Source organism: Zonotrichia albicollis, chromosome 21, assembly GCF_047830755.1.
Source record: "Zonotrichia albicollis isolate bZonAlb1 chromosome 21, bZonAlb1.hap1, whole genome shotgun sequence".
Taxonomy (NCBI): domain Eukaryota; kingdom Metazoa; phylum Chordata; class Aves; order Passeriformes; family Passerellidae; genus Zonotrichia; species Zonotrichia albicollis.
In genome coordinates this window covers 3,022,404-3,037,118 of record NC_133839.1, presented here as the reverse complement: position 1 = coordinate 3,037,118, position 14,715 = coordinate 3,022,404, and the positions used below count along the sequence as shown (strand labels likewise).

The 14,715-nt window shown below is 50.0% G+C and overlaps 1 protein-coding gene across 11 annotated transcripts in view; it reads right to left on the bottom strand.

The window, feature by feature from the left end:
• Window positions 1-14,715, bottom strand: part of EHMT1 (euchromatic histone lysine methyltransferase 1) — a 122,438-nt gene that overhangs the window by 70,164 nt on the left and 37,559 nt on the right. Inside the window, exon 2 of one of the 11 annotated variants that reach the window (XM_074556569.1) lies at window positions 5,192-5,484. The exons of 7 other annotated variants lie outside the window; for them this stretch is intronic. In XM_074556569.1, the coding sequence (XP_074412670.1) occupies window positions 5,192-5,254 (63 nt within the window). In that variant the 5' untranslated portion in view covers window positions 5,255-5,484. Of the gene's footprint in view, window positions 1-1,475; window positions 1,672-5,191; window positions 5,485-11,108; window positions 11,265-14,715 lie in introns of those variants that run through there. 3 more of the 11 variants (XM_074556574.1, XM_074556576.1, XM_074556577.1) reach the window with 3 other exon arrangements.

Here is a 14,715-nt window from a genome sequence, read left to right as displayed (position 1 = left end):
AAACCAGCCTGCTCATGATAACTTTTGCCTTGAAGAGAAGACAAACATTTTGTAGTTAATTATATAGGAAGTAATGATTAAGAGAATGTTTGTAGAAAGAGAGTGTTTCTTTGTAGGCATGGGGAGGCTGCTCATTTCAGATCTCAGCACTGTGCTTGGGCAAGGCCTGGGCTCAAGGCTCGTGGGGACGCTGACCACGGGCCTGTCATTAGAAACAACAGAAGCATTTGATCTGCAGAAGGAAGGAAACACAACCACGAGCATACCTGGCCTACAAAGCAGTCACCAGTCTCAAAGCTCCTTCTTTTCAGGCTAAGGCCACTTCCTTATAAGCCTCATGCAATCATGTGAACATGGAATTTTATCTGCAGCTCACAACAAGCACTGCCCTCAGCCTGAAGTTTGCTCCCAAATCAAATTCTTTGCGATTCTTTTGTCTCCCGAAATCCTTTCATCCAGACTATTCTCCTCCTAGAAAAGAAACATTTCCTTCTCAACCCCCATGTCCTCTCTCTCCTATTCCAGCACACACCCCCTGAGAAGGGGGGAAGCACAGACAGAGGTGCAAGTCCCTGCATGCAGGAGCTGGGAACACGTGCATGAAACACAACAGGACTGAAAGTGACTTCTCCCAAGACAAGGCATTCCACGACGGCGTGCAGGCTGCAGGCAAGGGGGGTCTGCAGAGCCCGTGCCCTCTTGGAAAGGGGAGATCGATTTACACTTCCTCACTGCTTCCAGGCCCATCTAGCTGCATCCCAGTAGAGTTAAAGCCAGTGCAACTTGTGTGTGCAGGCAAATGTAAATCCAGAGCAGACAAAGGCATCCCCTCCTTCCACAGGCTGAGGGTAGCAAGGAGTCCAGCTGCTGCCTGCCTTCTCCTGGCCCCCGGCAGGGGAGGAGGGGAAGAAAACCCTAAAATGGAGACCAAGATTCATCACTATCTCTAACAAAAGCAAACCAGCCATTTCAGAAACACCCAGTCCCCAGGAACTGGCTGAGCCAGGACAATACCAGAGCACCAAGAGGAGCCTGGAGCAAGCAGATTCCAGCAGTCCAGGGCAGGGGAGCTGGGAGGCAGCTCACCCCCATCAATGGGGCTCAGGTACCTCCTTCAGCCTCCACGCTCCTCTGCCTCCCACCCCAAAGCCCCGCAGCCAGCGGAGCAGGTCCCTGTGCCCCTGCCCATGCCCATGGTGCCCAGCCAAAGGGCCCATGGGGCAGCAGAGGAGGGAAAGCCCCTCGTGGGTTCCCCTGGGACCACGAGGGCCTGGCTGAGCTGCCCACAGCACCTCCACCTGGGTCACCTCTGGCCATGGAGCGGCCAAGCAGCGAGACATCGGTGCCTGTGAGCCGGGAAAGCGCACGGGGAGAAAGGAGGGGAAAAAAAAAGACAAAATAATAATGAAAATAATCATAATCATAAAACTTGCACCCTCGGGCCTGTCCCTCTAATAACTACAGCAAAACCTCACCAAGGCCTTACTCTGCTGGAGGGCGAGAAAGCGACAGAGCGCTGCCCAGCACCCGAAGTCCTGGAGGTGGGAGATCCTCACACCCTCTCCTCCATGGCCTACGGGCTTCGTCCCCGGCGTGGGGCCTGGTTTTTCTGCTCTGTCATTAAGAGTGAAGCCTGGTCTTTTCCTTCAATCCCAAGAATTGCACGGAATTAGATCATCTTTCTGGCTCGCCTCCCCCTACAGGCAGCTCCCGAGCATGCTCAGCGCGGCCGCGCTGCCATTTCATAACCGCATTGTTTACGGACACACGGACCTGCCATCTTTTGACAGGGACACAGGGCCCGTGTCCCTGCCCAGAGCCCCGGCCCCGGCCACAAACACCCCCCTGGGGGCAAGCAAAGGGAGAAAGCATGGCAAAGGAGAAGCCTGGGGGGTGATGGTGATGGGTTTGTTGTTTTTTCTGATGGTTTTTGTTTCTTTTTGCTCCTTTTTTGCTCCTTGATTTAGGTGAAAATCCACGTGCTTTGGAGGGAGAAGTTAACCCCTGTGGGGGCTGTGGGGAGGAGGAACTCGCAGGGCTGGATGCAAAATGCCAGCCATGATTTTTAGCTTCTTCGAATCACAACTGTGCTTTGATGACACCTAAAAATATAATCCCCAGCCCAGTCTGCCATCCTCTGCCGAGCCTTCCTCTGTGAGAGAATATGGTATTTCCCTTAAATAAACAAGTTGGCTTAGTCCCAGCACATACAGTTTTCTCCTTTAAATGCAAACCAGAGTATTTTTGCAGGCACACAGGAAAACGAGGAGAGGAGGAGGGGAAATGTTCTTCATTTAACACCAAGAACTCCATGAAAAGCCTTGCAAGGTTGCTCAGAGCCCCGCTCCGTTCCAGACCTCTCCCTGTCTGTGTTGATCATACTTCACAGGTGAAAGCAGCTCTGACTTATGACAGAGAGAAAATGCCAGAAGAGCTGGAGGTTTCCTCATCCTTGGAACAAGGACAAGTTGTGAAAAGCTTCCTTTGCAAGAGGCACTGTGCTGCTCAGGCACAGTATGGCAGTGTTGCAGGGAGGACACTTGCACGTCAGACCTTCTTAACCCCCACTGCCTCTTCCCCCTCCTGATGGGGGCTGAAGAAAAAACAGAAATAAACCACCCGGTTTGGAGGATGCAAGTTGTTGTGTTGGAGTCCAGGATATTCTGTAAAAGCTTGCTCAACATTTTCTCCGCTTCTATATTTTCTTTTTTCTAATGGAGGCTTTCCAATTAGCTTGTACAGTTTGAGTGCTTCTCTCCTGCTGCTTTCCTGACTACTGTAAATGCTGGCAGGCTGCCCTCCTCCTCTGCCCCCCTCCAGGACCAACAGCACCCTAAGGCAAAGCCAGACACGAATCCTCCACCCAAGAGACCAAGGAGCTCACAGGGACACCGGAGGGACAAATCCCACTGGAAACATGAGGGGCCACAAGGGTCTGCAAAGAGGGGTCGGTGTCAAAACTCTGAATTCGGAGGAGTCAGAAAAAATAACTGGCTGAAAATGGGAGTTGAGGATTATAAACTCAGGGATTTGTTTCCAAATCACTGACATTCCATGTCACTGCAGGAACATATGGTCCTCCAAGGCTGGCAAGCAGGGAGCACACGCCATCAGTGCCCCGAGCCTTTGGGCTGACCCCAACACACGGTCACTCTCCCGCTGCGGCCATTCCTCGACCACTCTCAGCTCCAGGAGCAGGAAGGTGAGAAGGGAAAACTTCAGGGAAAAGCAGCAAAAGGAAAACAGAGGAGCAGCAGGAATCAAGCCAGCCCTCCCCCAAACCAGCTGGCCAGGAGAGTGAAGTTCTTTAAAACAACTCACTGCCATTGCATGAGGTGCACACAATCCTCTTTCCTTAGGAGATGGCATCACATGGGAGAGCTCTTGGGAGCCAGGCCATGGAGCTGCCTCTGCCCCCTGCCCAGGACTGGTCTCTCAGAGCCTGAGCTGCAGGAATATGCCCCATGTGTGCCGCAGAGCCTACTTCTACCCAAACATGTTCTGGGACGAGGGCGAGAGCTCGTGCTGGCACCGCACGGTCAGGTAAATACATGAAACAGAACAAAACCAAGAGCCAAGGGCCCCAATCTGGGCTCTTAACCCTTGCTGAGAAGCAGTGCCAAGCCCAGACCTCGGCAGCTCTCTTCCCTCCAAAGTAGGTCAGGCTTTTCTGTGTCTGCAGACGCTTCCCAAGGGCGCAGCCAGCAGGGACAGAGCGTTTCGGCCGGTGCCACACCGGTGTCACCGTGGTCACCACCACACAGGAGCACACTTCCCACACCTCAGAGGGTTTTTGGTTGTCTCCTCAGCCTTCATCAAGCCCAAAGCCCATTTTCTCCCTGGGTAGAGCTGCTCAGGCACCAGGTCAAGGCCTCAGCTCTTCACTGTTAAAGAGAAATCTCTGCTCCCTCCTTGTGACTTCTGATGCCTTTTCCTTTTCTTTTGGATGATGAACAATGAGCACATTTATAGTCCAGTGGAGACATGAGAGATATTTAGATTGGGTATCACAGATTGTCCTGTGTAAGCTCTCTAATCTTTTCAATGCCATCTTCACACCTTGCTCCTTGATTGAAAATTCAATATTGTGTCTGCATTGCAGCTTTGAGGGTCTCCCCGGAGCACAGCAAGCTCAGGCCAGTGTTCTGCAGGGGTGTCTGTGCCTTCCATGGCCCTGGGACCTTCTGTGTCCATCCCAAATCTCAGCGAGGTCCGTGGCAGCCAACAGAGTTCTTGCATGTAACATGAATCACAGAGAAAAAAAAAAATCCCAAGGGCAGAACCAGGAGGCTGAGTTTTATAATATGTTGCAGGCACGGACCTCCTGCCATGAAATCAACCAGGGATGTTTCCTTTTACTCACATGTTTCCTTGGATTGCTACTATGAAAAAAAAAAAGAAGCAGAAGAGAGAGAGGAGGAAGTAGCCCCGAAATAAAAAGGATTTCTTCTTCCTGGTGAAACACTGCTGGCTCTGGCCTCCACCCAAGTGAGCCATAGGCAGAGGCTGTCAAAAGAGACCCAGTGAGGAGGTGCCATGTGGCCACAGGCCCTCTCCTCCCCTTCAGAAGTTCAGTCTTCAAGCAGCTCGGGAACCCCAGGCTTTGTGCCTTTTTCTTCTTAGAGCTACAAGCAGGGAGGGCTCCTTGGAGAATTTTCCAGAAACTTCACACTTAAAAAGCACAAACAAATCCAAAACCAAACCTAACCCCAAGCGAGCCTGCCCACCCCAGGAGCCAAAGAGGGAACAAAGCCCGAGGTTTGCCAGCGGTGCCTGAGGCTCCTGGGAGCCCATGGAGCAGCCATCCCAGCAGGATGGGCACCCCAGCAGGATGGGCACACCAGCAGGATGGGCACACCAGCAGGATGGGCACACCACCAGGATGGGCACCCCGGCAGGATGGGCACCCCAGCAGGATGGGGCACCCCAGCAGGATGGGGCACCCCAGCAGGATGGGGCACCCCAGCAGGATGGGCACCCCGGCAGGATGGGCACCCCAGCAAGATGGGTGATGCCAACCCGCCTGCACAGGCCGGCCACGCGCAGAAATATCCAAAGAAATGAACAAACAACCCCGGCCATGCTTCCCCGGCCTCTCCTCTCCTCTCCTGCCCTCTCCAAGGCCTCTCCTTCCCCAGGCTGCCCTGCCAGGGCCTCGCCAGGCACGGGAGGAGGACGGACCCTGCGGTACCTGCGGGCAGCTGTTGTCTTCTTCTGGTGAAGACTCCAAGAGTTGCATATTCCAGATCCTCATGAGCAGTGATTCAGTTTCTGCTCATGTGATAAAGCTCCCTCTACAGAGTGAGCATGCCCAGAAGAGCCCATTTCACTGCTCCCTCCACTGCAGCCATTTCACAGAGAACCTGCCGGCTCCAGGGCGTCCATTGGAGCGCGATTATCCCGGGCATCCCGGGGACGCACCGCTAATGCAGATCATCTGTCAACTTTCTGACAGGGCGCCAGGCCTCAAAACTGATCACTCGCCTGAAAAAAAGAGAAAGCTTTTTAAACCACAGTGCTGTCTCGTGGCCCTCAAGAGTAGCACTTGCCCGTGGGAAAAGGAGAGGCAGGAGGGACAGGGAGGGATGTGAGTGGCTTGGGGATGTCCTCAGGCTGATTTTGTTGTGCTGAACGAAGTGCCCGACCTCTGAGAGCTGGGATGAAGGCACATGGGTTAAACTGATGCAGTGAGCAGTGTCCAAGACAGAGTCTTCGAGATCTGAACTGCTGATCTGAAGGGGAGATCATTTTCACTTTGAGGATTAATAACCTGACCTGCTACAACTGACTTTGAAAGAGTATCACAAACACAGTCATAGAAAAGCAGAGGGGCAATGGAATGAAGGGACATCCTCATGGATCCATCCTCATCCTCACCCTAATGAAGGGATAGTTCACTACGAGGTGCAGGAGCTCTAAGCTCAGCCCATGTCAAACCCTACAAAACTTCTGGGCCCAGCCAGCAAGATAACAGAAGAAATTTTAGCTTCAAAATAAAAGTAGTTTGTCTCTGCTCCACTTCACAATTAAGCATAAACTCTTGGCAACCTTCATATCTGCTCAGGCTCCCAGTAAAACTGCCAGAGCAGCTCGCAGGAACATCTGTAAGCAGAGCTCGGCTGGACGGGATTCAAGGAAGACTGGCATTTACGGGAGGCAGGAGCAGGAGGCTGCTGGAGCCGGTGTCAGGCTGGAGAACCTCCCCCCGAGCAGGGGGAGGGCGGCCAGCAACCTCGGGAAGAGGCCAGAAGGAAGAGGAAACTCCGACATGGCCCCGTGGCACCACCCGAGTGCTCCTGGCCAAAGGAAAAACAGCTTAGCAGAGGAGGAGAGCACCAGAGAGAGTCCTCCTTAAGAGAGAGCTCTCCTTAAGAGCAGAAAGTACAGTGAAGATGAGTGGAGTGAAATGTGTGACAGCGAGCTGGGGAGGGCAGGAGCAGCCTGCACTGGAGGGAGGAACAAGGCATCCAAATCCGTGGGGAGCTCTGGAGGAGCCTGGGGATGGTGTTTGCCCTGCCCCAGCACAGGCCAGCCCAGGCCTCAGCACAGCACAGCAGCCATGGCTCTGCCAGGCTGGGAACATCCACAAGCCACGTTTCCTCCAGGCCCAGCAGCTCTTTCACCACCGTGGTCAGGCACGTTTGCAGAGCTGCAATAATTAAAGCAGCAAAGAGCTGCTATGGATCTCCCTTGGCTATGAGGATGTTGTTTTCCTCTCCACACTCTGGAGAAGTTTCACTACTAAACAGTTAAAACACACCAGGCTAAATTGAGATGATTGAAATTCACAGGCAAGGAGTATTTGAGGTGACAGCATAAAGAAAGGATCGCTCTTTCACCCACCGGGTTTTCATTTGATGTGAATCTTAAGTTTTAATAAACACAAAATGAGATTTTCCTGGCCTTTCTCTCACTAGCTGAGAGGTGTAGCGGTAACTCATTTAAAGACAAATTCAAAAATCCCCAAACAAAAGCAACAAACCCCAGCCATACAGACAGAAGTTGCATTATCCACCGCATCAAAAGATTACTGTACTTCAAACCAAAGATGGCTTTAAAACAGTTGATGTGCTGCCCTTCCTTGCAGCATGAAATTACCAAGCTTTCATTAAAAGCCCAGAAATAGAAACGAAGATATTAACAAAGGCAGTGTCAATGATCCAGCACAGTCAACATTCCCTTTCTGAGATAAAATAAGGCGGCACAGCCTCAGCCTCCTCGCTGCATCTCCACACCAGACATGTTTTCACTGCTGAGGTTAAATATACACTGAGAGCAGATGCTACCAGAGACGCTTTTCACATCTCATGGCCACCCTTGAAAGCACTAACCACTGTTTAGAAACAAAAAGGAGAAAGCAGAGCTCATCAGGGCACTGCAGATGCTTCAACAACCAACTTGAGTAAAGCATCGATCGATCGTAGCAGCATCTCTGCCACGGGGGATGCCTGGGTGTCACTCAGTGAAACCTGACATTTCTGCCATCCAAAAGGAGCAGGAAGCTTCCAGGGCACAGGCACTGGCAGTGGGAGAGGTGTCTCCTGCCCAGGACCCCCCTGTACCCCTTGGCAGGGCGCTGCACACCAGCAGCCCCAGGGCTCTTTGCAGGCCGCCTGTGGGAGAGGTTTTGCTGATGATGCAGGATGAGAACAGGCCCAAGCCCCGAGAAGCTGTGCCCTTTATTTAACCCAAATACCTTCCAGCTGCCTTCCCACCAGAGCCAACACCCCCCTTTGCAAACATTCCTGCCAGGGCCCACAGATTACAGGGTACTTTCACTCCACGGCTCTCCAGCCTCCCTTCTCTGATTGAAGGCTCAAACACCCCTTTCAGAAATCCCACATTTTCAGGAGAAGGGAGCAGCACAAACACCTTCCTTCACAAAGGACACCAGGTTCCTCAGGGCTCTTGCTTAATGACACCATTAAGTCCAGCATTTTCACAGCTCCCTTGCAGGGGAAGCCCAAGTGGGAGGTTTTTCTTTTTATAGGAAGAACAATATTTAGCTCTGCAAAATACAGAGGGTTTTCCTTATTTCCTTTCTTCCATTGGGCTCCTCTTCTTGCAGACCCTCCTGCTGATCAAATCTGCTGCTCCCTTTCAGCCTCCTCAGAAGCAATCCCAAAAGCTGAAGATTCTTTGGGTATGAAAAGAGCATTTCTGCTCTTATAAACCTGCTATAAACCATTCTCCAGCTCCACCACAAGCTATTCAAACATTCCTTCTGCTCTTTAACGGTTATATACAACATTTCTTAATCAGAAAGTCCCAGGATACCCTGGGTATCCATCCCCAGCACCCTCCAATGTCCACCTCCAGGCTCAGGTAACAGTTTTGAAAGAACAGGCAGTCATTAATGCATCTTTTGGAATCACAGTTTCCCCCATCTTTTAAAACCTGGTTTAAGTCCCTAAAGCTTTCAAGTCATCTCCCTTCCTTCCCCCTTTTCCCCAGCAGAGCTGAAAACTGTTTTTATTTAATAGGAAACAATAAATGTTCCCTGGGATGCTGCATTGAGTAAATCATAAATGCTAAAAAGGAAAAAAAAAAAGAAAAGAAGAAAGATCCTCTTGGACAGCAATTGAGATGTGAGCTCTCTGGGAGATGGTGCTGTTTTGATAAGAATATGCATTGAATATTTCATTTACAGGGCAATCCTAGAACTTTATTTAGCAGCATATTGGCCAGACAGCTGTAATTTAGAACATACTGTATTCCTAACAGCTCCCAATTATAAATTCCTTCAGCTTTAACTTACAGTAACCACAGCTCCTTCTATTTTGGAGCTCTAAATCCACCATTTCTCCCCTTCACTCATCTATGGCATACCAAGAGCTCCTACACTACAAACACAGCCTTGCTGGAGAAGGATCCTAAATCCAGCATTCTCTACCCCCAGCAGAGCTAGCAGGCTTCCAGCACACTCACTGCTCCACAGAGCAATGTTTTATTGGTTTATTTGGGGACAGTGGCCCCATTTGTCAGTGCAAAGCCATCCTGCAGTGCCCTGCCAGCAGCAGGCTGGGAAAATGGCTGTGCACATTCCATCCTCCTCCTGCTGCAACGAGAGCTGCAGCTCCTGCCAGCAAGCCTCACGTGCTCAGCGTGGCCCTGTTCTTTGACCTCACACCTATTTTTTTAAAGGATTAAGGCACTGACTTGAAAATAAGCAAGCTCTTCACTGGAGGAGAATCAGTGCTCCACGAAGCCTTTGTGTCTCTCCCCTGATCATGAGCTCCTGTGGAACAGCGCCTGTTGACGGCTCTCCCAGCCCATCCTGCTGACTTGATCAAATTTCTGCAAGGAACAGAAGGAGCAGATGAACTCTGGAAAAACAAAGCTCCTGCCTCCATGCAAATATCCCTGGTTAAGAGGAGAGGAGAAATAGAGCGAGCATGATGTGTGTACGGAATTGGCTCCACAGACGCTGCTTCTCAGCAACTGCCATAAGGTGGCAGTGGGTCTTTAAGGCTACCTTACACCTTCCCACAGCACAATAGGAACGAGCACACCAGTGGGTTTCCAGCAGCTGAAACTGATTAAGTCAAATTTCCTCATCAAGGGAACCAGGCCCTACATGAAAACTTGGGGCTGAGATCACCTCCACTGCCAGAGTCACACAAGGAGGAAAAGGCACGGGGGTGAATTCTGCAAAGCCATAAAGGCAGCCCCCATCTGAGCCAAAGAAAATCAGCCCCTTTTCCCTCTGGCTGTACAATCACAGTGCTGTTTGTTTTACAGAAACGCTTCTCTTTGTGCATTCATCCAGCCATAAACAAGCCAGTGACCATTAAAGAGTAGGAGAAGTTCTGCCTGGCCAGCAAGCTGGGCTCCAGCAGGATTTTATGCAGGGAACATAAAAGCCAGCCCAGTAAGCAAGCTGGTCACCAGCTCAGCACTGGGCTGATGTAGCAAAACAGGCCCAGGAAGCACCGAGGAAGAGTTGGGTTCACATGAAAGATGGAACCAGGCAATAAACAAGCAAATTACTTTAGGTAATGAAGTGACTCATCATGCAGAATGCCCATCACCTGGGACACAGCAATAAAATCAAATCTATGCCAGTCACCCCCTGAACCATGCTGTGAAAAGTGGCCAGAGGTGCCCTGAAGGAAGAGCTGATCTACCTTACAGCACAGAGCTGTGATCACAGAGATTTCTGCTCAGAAAGTCAAACACAATAATTCTGTACCACCCAAGGATTCCCAGTGCTGACAGAGCAAACCCCTCATCTTACCTGTACCTACAGCCAGGCTGGAACACAGGTGGGTCCCCCACGTGTGAGGGGACAGGTCAGACAGAGCTGATGTCCCCCTGCTCCACACTAACCCAGAGCTCCCCTACACCTCTCTAACACAAACATCCAGAGCCAATGTAAATGTTTTATTGGCACCTCACCATGCAGCGTGCTTGTACAACAACTGGAGTCAATCGGCTCATGCAGCACATACCTGCTGGTGCTTACACATTCCTTGTAAAAAGCTGGCAACCAGGGGTGAAATCCAAGAGCCCAAGCGAGCACAACCCACACTGCCTTCCCCCAAACCCACTCACCAACACATTAAACCCCTGCAAGAAGCACAGAAAAATCTCTCTGCCAAAGGAATAAACGTGCATATTCCCTCCTCTCCATGCCACTTTGGAGGACCTGAGGTGGCAAGGTTTGTTTGCCATCACTGGAATGCAAAACAAGTCTGAAAGAGGGGAGTTGGAGTTTAACATTCTTCCACCCTCCCACAATCCCAGAGGGATCTGGAGCAGGTCTGAGCCCTGCGAGGTTCCCCATTAATAACAATTAACGCCCGAGCCCACGATGAGATGAGACGCAATCACGTGCCTGCCACTATGAAGGCTCAGCCCTGGCTGCAGCCTCTGCCTGCTGTCACCTCATGTCACCACCCTGACATTGCACAGGTCCCTTCTCCACGGCCAGCAAAGGTCAGCACTGCAAACCCCTCCCCGCGGATCCGCAGGAAGCGTTTGAAGCCATCTCGTGTCAGTGGTTTAACTGCGCTGCTTTTGAATCAATTCCAACAGTTTGCACTCCAGCCGCTCTCCAGGCTGCCCCAGCCCAGGGCCACGGCAAGGAACCCATGGATTTGCCCTACCTCCATCCTGGCTGCGGGTCCCTCCTGCTCCTGACTCCAGGCCTATCCCTCCTCCAGCCACAAATCCATCTCACTCCATGGGTGCAGCCTCCACCCCGGAGCATGCTCAGTACGGGCTGATCTTCAGCCATTTCAGAGCTTTAATGAAATGTAAGCATAAGGAAGTGTCATTAGCAAAAAAAAAAAAAAAAAAAAAAGGGGGAAAAAAAAAAAGGTGCAGGATTCATCCCGATCCGGCCAACCTTCCTCTTCCCATCCTCTTGTCAAGGAGGCAAAGCTCTCACTGCGAAGATTGCAGGCATTTTTAGGCAGCAAGCATCTCGTTTTAGAACAAAAGCAAGGAAAATCCTGTCTCAGGCAAGCCTTGTGCAAAAGGAGCATTTCCCAGTGACATTCAAACCAGCCAATTTGTCACTCTGGGTCTTCCACAAATTACAATATTTTCATGAAATACCATTAATATTATTTTTTCCCTCAACGGGCTTCATGCAAGGCTTTTAGCTGGCAATGCAAATAGTGCTTCCCAGCCATCTTAAAGCTAAACCTACCCCAGTCTACCCTGAACTCATTGAAGGTTATTTTAACTCCATTTGCAAGGAAGTTAAACAGCAGGTGAAAGAGAAGGAAAGAGACTGCAGTGTAACACACTTCATGCTACGCTCTCCTAAGGACCTGAATTTTAAGAGAGGTTTGTTTTTCACTTATCAGCTCTGAAATTCCTCCATCACTGCCTTGTTCCCTCAATGCAGAAAGGTTTGTTTCAATGAAGAATTAATAGAGGATTTTTTTTAAATCCTTCCTAGGTTTACAAGCAACAAAATATGAAAGACACACATTGTTGGAGCACACTTGGGGAATAAAACCCTGCATGCTCTGAATGATATGCACATGGAGCTCGACTATTCCTTAAAAACTGTTATTTCCCCACATATTTTTTGTATATCCCCTACAGATCTCTCCCAGCTCACTGAACTGCCCCAGAAAGCAAAGACAGTAGGTAAAAGTAAAGCTTTGCCAGGGCAAAAATTGGTTATTCGATCCCAACAAAGTTGCAACATATATATCCTGTTCCTCCCGTTGGGCTCAGGCCAAAACCAACTCTGGATGCTGAAATCAGTGAATTGTGTGTGCTCTGCCGAGCGGTGTTCGCTTCCGTGGAACACCAGCACTGTCTGCTCCAGAGCTGGAGCTGGAGGAAAATTCAGAAATAAAACCAGTGACTTTATCAACACAGCATTTCAGGAAACACCAGGGTGGCAGCTGAGCACCAAACCAGCTTTTTTCCCGAACAGAACTTCCAAGGGAATCGAAACAACACCACAGCCATTCTGTACAACGCCACAAGCCAAGATTTTCATCAGGCCCCAGCACATCTGTGCCAGATGCACTACACAAACAACTCATGATGTTGTTCCCTCATCCCTTCCCTGATAAATTCAGCCCAGTCCTCAACACCAAGCCACAGCTTTTTAGCAAATTCTTTGGGCCCTCGGGAGCGCCAGGCAGCCTGGCACGCCAAGCGCTGGCGAGCTGCTTTTTACTGAAATATTTTTAGAGCAAAAACATTTGGTAAAGTGACCCTGGATAAACCACACTACTTCAGTGTGCTGAGCTCTGCTCAGACCTCTCCTCCTGCTCCAGGATGTCACCAAAGGCCATTTGGCCCCAGGCTGTCCCCTCTATTGGGGCCCAGATCAATTCTCTCCATGCCACACTGGGCAATCCCAGACACCACCCAGTGCCTTCATTAAGCACAGATTGATAAACCCTGCCAACAAATTCTATTCCCATCCTCTGCTTTGCCTGGAAATTGGAGGTAGTTTAAAAATAATATCCAGACCATAAAATCCCGAGGCATGTCTGCTGAATCGAGCGGTGTTTGCATCTCGCACAGCTCAAGCATGTCAAATTTGTTTCCTTGGAAACAAAGACCAATTTGCAAGCATTGCTTTCTTCCCTTTTTTTATTTTATGTAACGAAGACATCCATACCTGCAGCTCTTGCTGATACAAAGGAATTAAAGCAGATTCACCTACTAACAGGGTTCATAAGAGAATTATTAATGGATTTCACTAATGAACCATTGGTTTGCAGCACTGAGGGAAAACCAGAGCACGTTGCTATTTTAAAATCCCATTTTCCCTCAATGGATGCACACTCGAGGCATAGCATTGATATTGTTTCCTTGGGGACAGGTAGAGCAAAACAGCAAAACCCAGAGTGATTTCCTTACCCTGGGTTGGGGATGGTGGGCCCAGTGGAGGAGCAGGAAATCCTGTCCTGGTTCTGCCACACCACTGCAAAGCACACACAGCCCAAACACACCTGCCTCCAGCACAGGCTGAAGAGACAACACAAGCTTCACAAAAAACAAAAATTATAACATCTTGTAGATAAGTTTTGGCAGTTTTAAGCCCAACTTTTCCCCAAAACACACAGTAGGAAAGTTGGGAAGCCAGACCTTCTGTGTAGCCATAACTCTTCTCCCAGCCCCACTCCCACCTCCCAGGGAAGGCAGTAAATCCTAAAGCAGTGACACACAACCTCTCTGTGAGGGCACGAAACAGGAGGGAGGGCAAAAGTGTCAGAGCTGGGTTATCCACAGGCTCATTTACAAAGGCAGTCAGAGCCCCCAGCCTCCAGAGCTTTTGTCAGGAGCTCAGCACTCTCACAAATCCGTCAGATAGAGCGAAAAACTGACACGTGAGAACAGCAAATAAAATGATGGCTCCTCAAACACGCCCTCCCCAAGGCCTGCTCAGCACAGGGGTCATCCCCAGATCATTCCCTGGGTCACCTTACAGTCTCTATCTGAGAAGGTCACCTTCACAGCCAAGGGAACAGAGCTCCAAACTTCTCCTGCTCCTGTTAGGATCACTGCATTGAAAAAGCCACGGGAGCTGCACAAACAGGAGGTGACAGAGCAAGAAACCCCTCCTCCTCCACATAAGGGACAAAGCTTCACCATTCCCTGTCCCTGGAGATTTCCAGTGTTGTTACTGGAGCCAATGGTCAGCACTAAATCTGATAGAACTGTGGATGCTTCACACTGCAGGCCTTGGACTCCAACATTACAACCAAGCTTGGCAAGGCCACTTTCCTGACACAGCAGCCTTGCTCTGCTCTTCAGCAAGCCCACAGTAGCCCCAATCACCTGAAGGGCAATCTGTAAACAAAAAGCACCCATAAAAACCCTAAACCCTGCAAATGTCCAGCAGAATTCCCAGAGAGTCTCACCCTCAAGCCTGAAGAATTATTTTTTTTTTCAATACATTCACTTGGAGAGCTCTCAGCACCACCAGCTCAAAGTTCCAATCTTGCTGCTGTCAAGGAATCCTGGAAACAAATCCCCCAGACTGCCAACAATGTGCACCCTTTCCTAAATACTGTAATTGCTAAATTTGATTCCAACCAATGCCACAGTCTGAAGGAGTTTTGGAGACTGTTGAATGAATTCTGGGGGAAAACCATGAAAAGCCATCTAGTTCTTCCTGATGAAAAGCAGAGCAAATACTGAAAAAACATCTAAACATCACCAGGTAAAAAAGAACCCAATAGATACATGGGGATTTGCTTAGAGATACTGTAACAATAATTAGGACTTTAA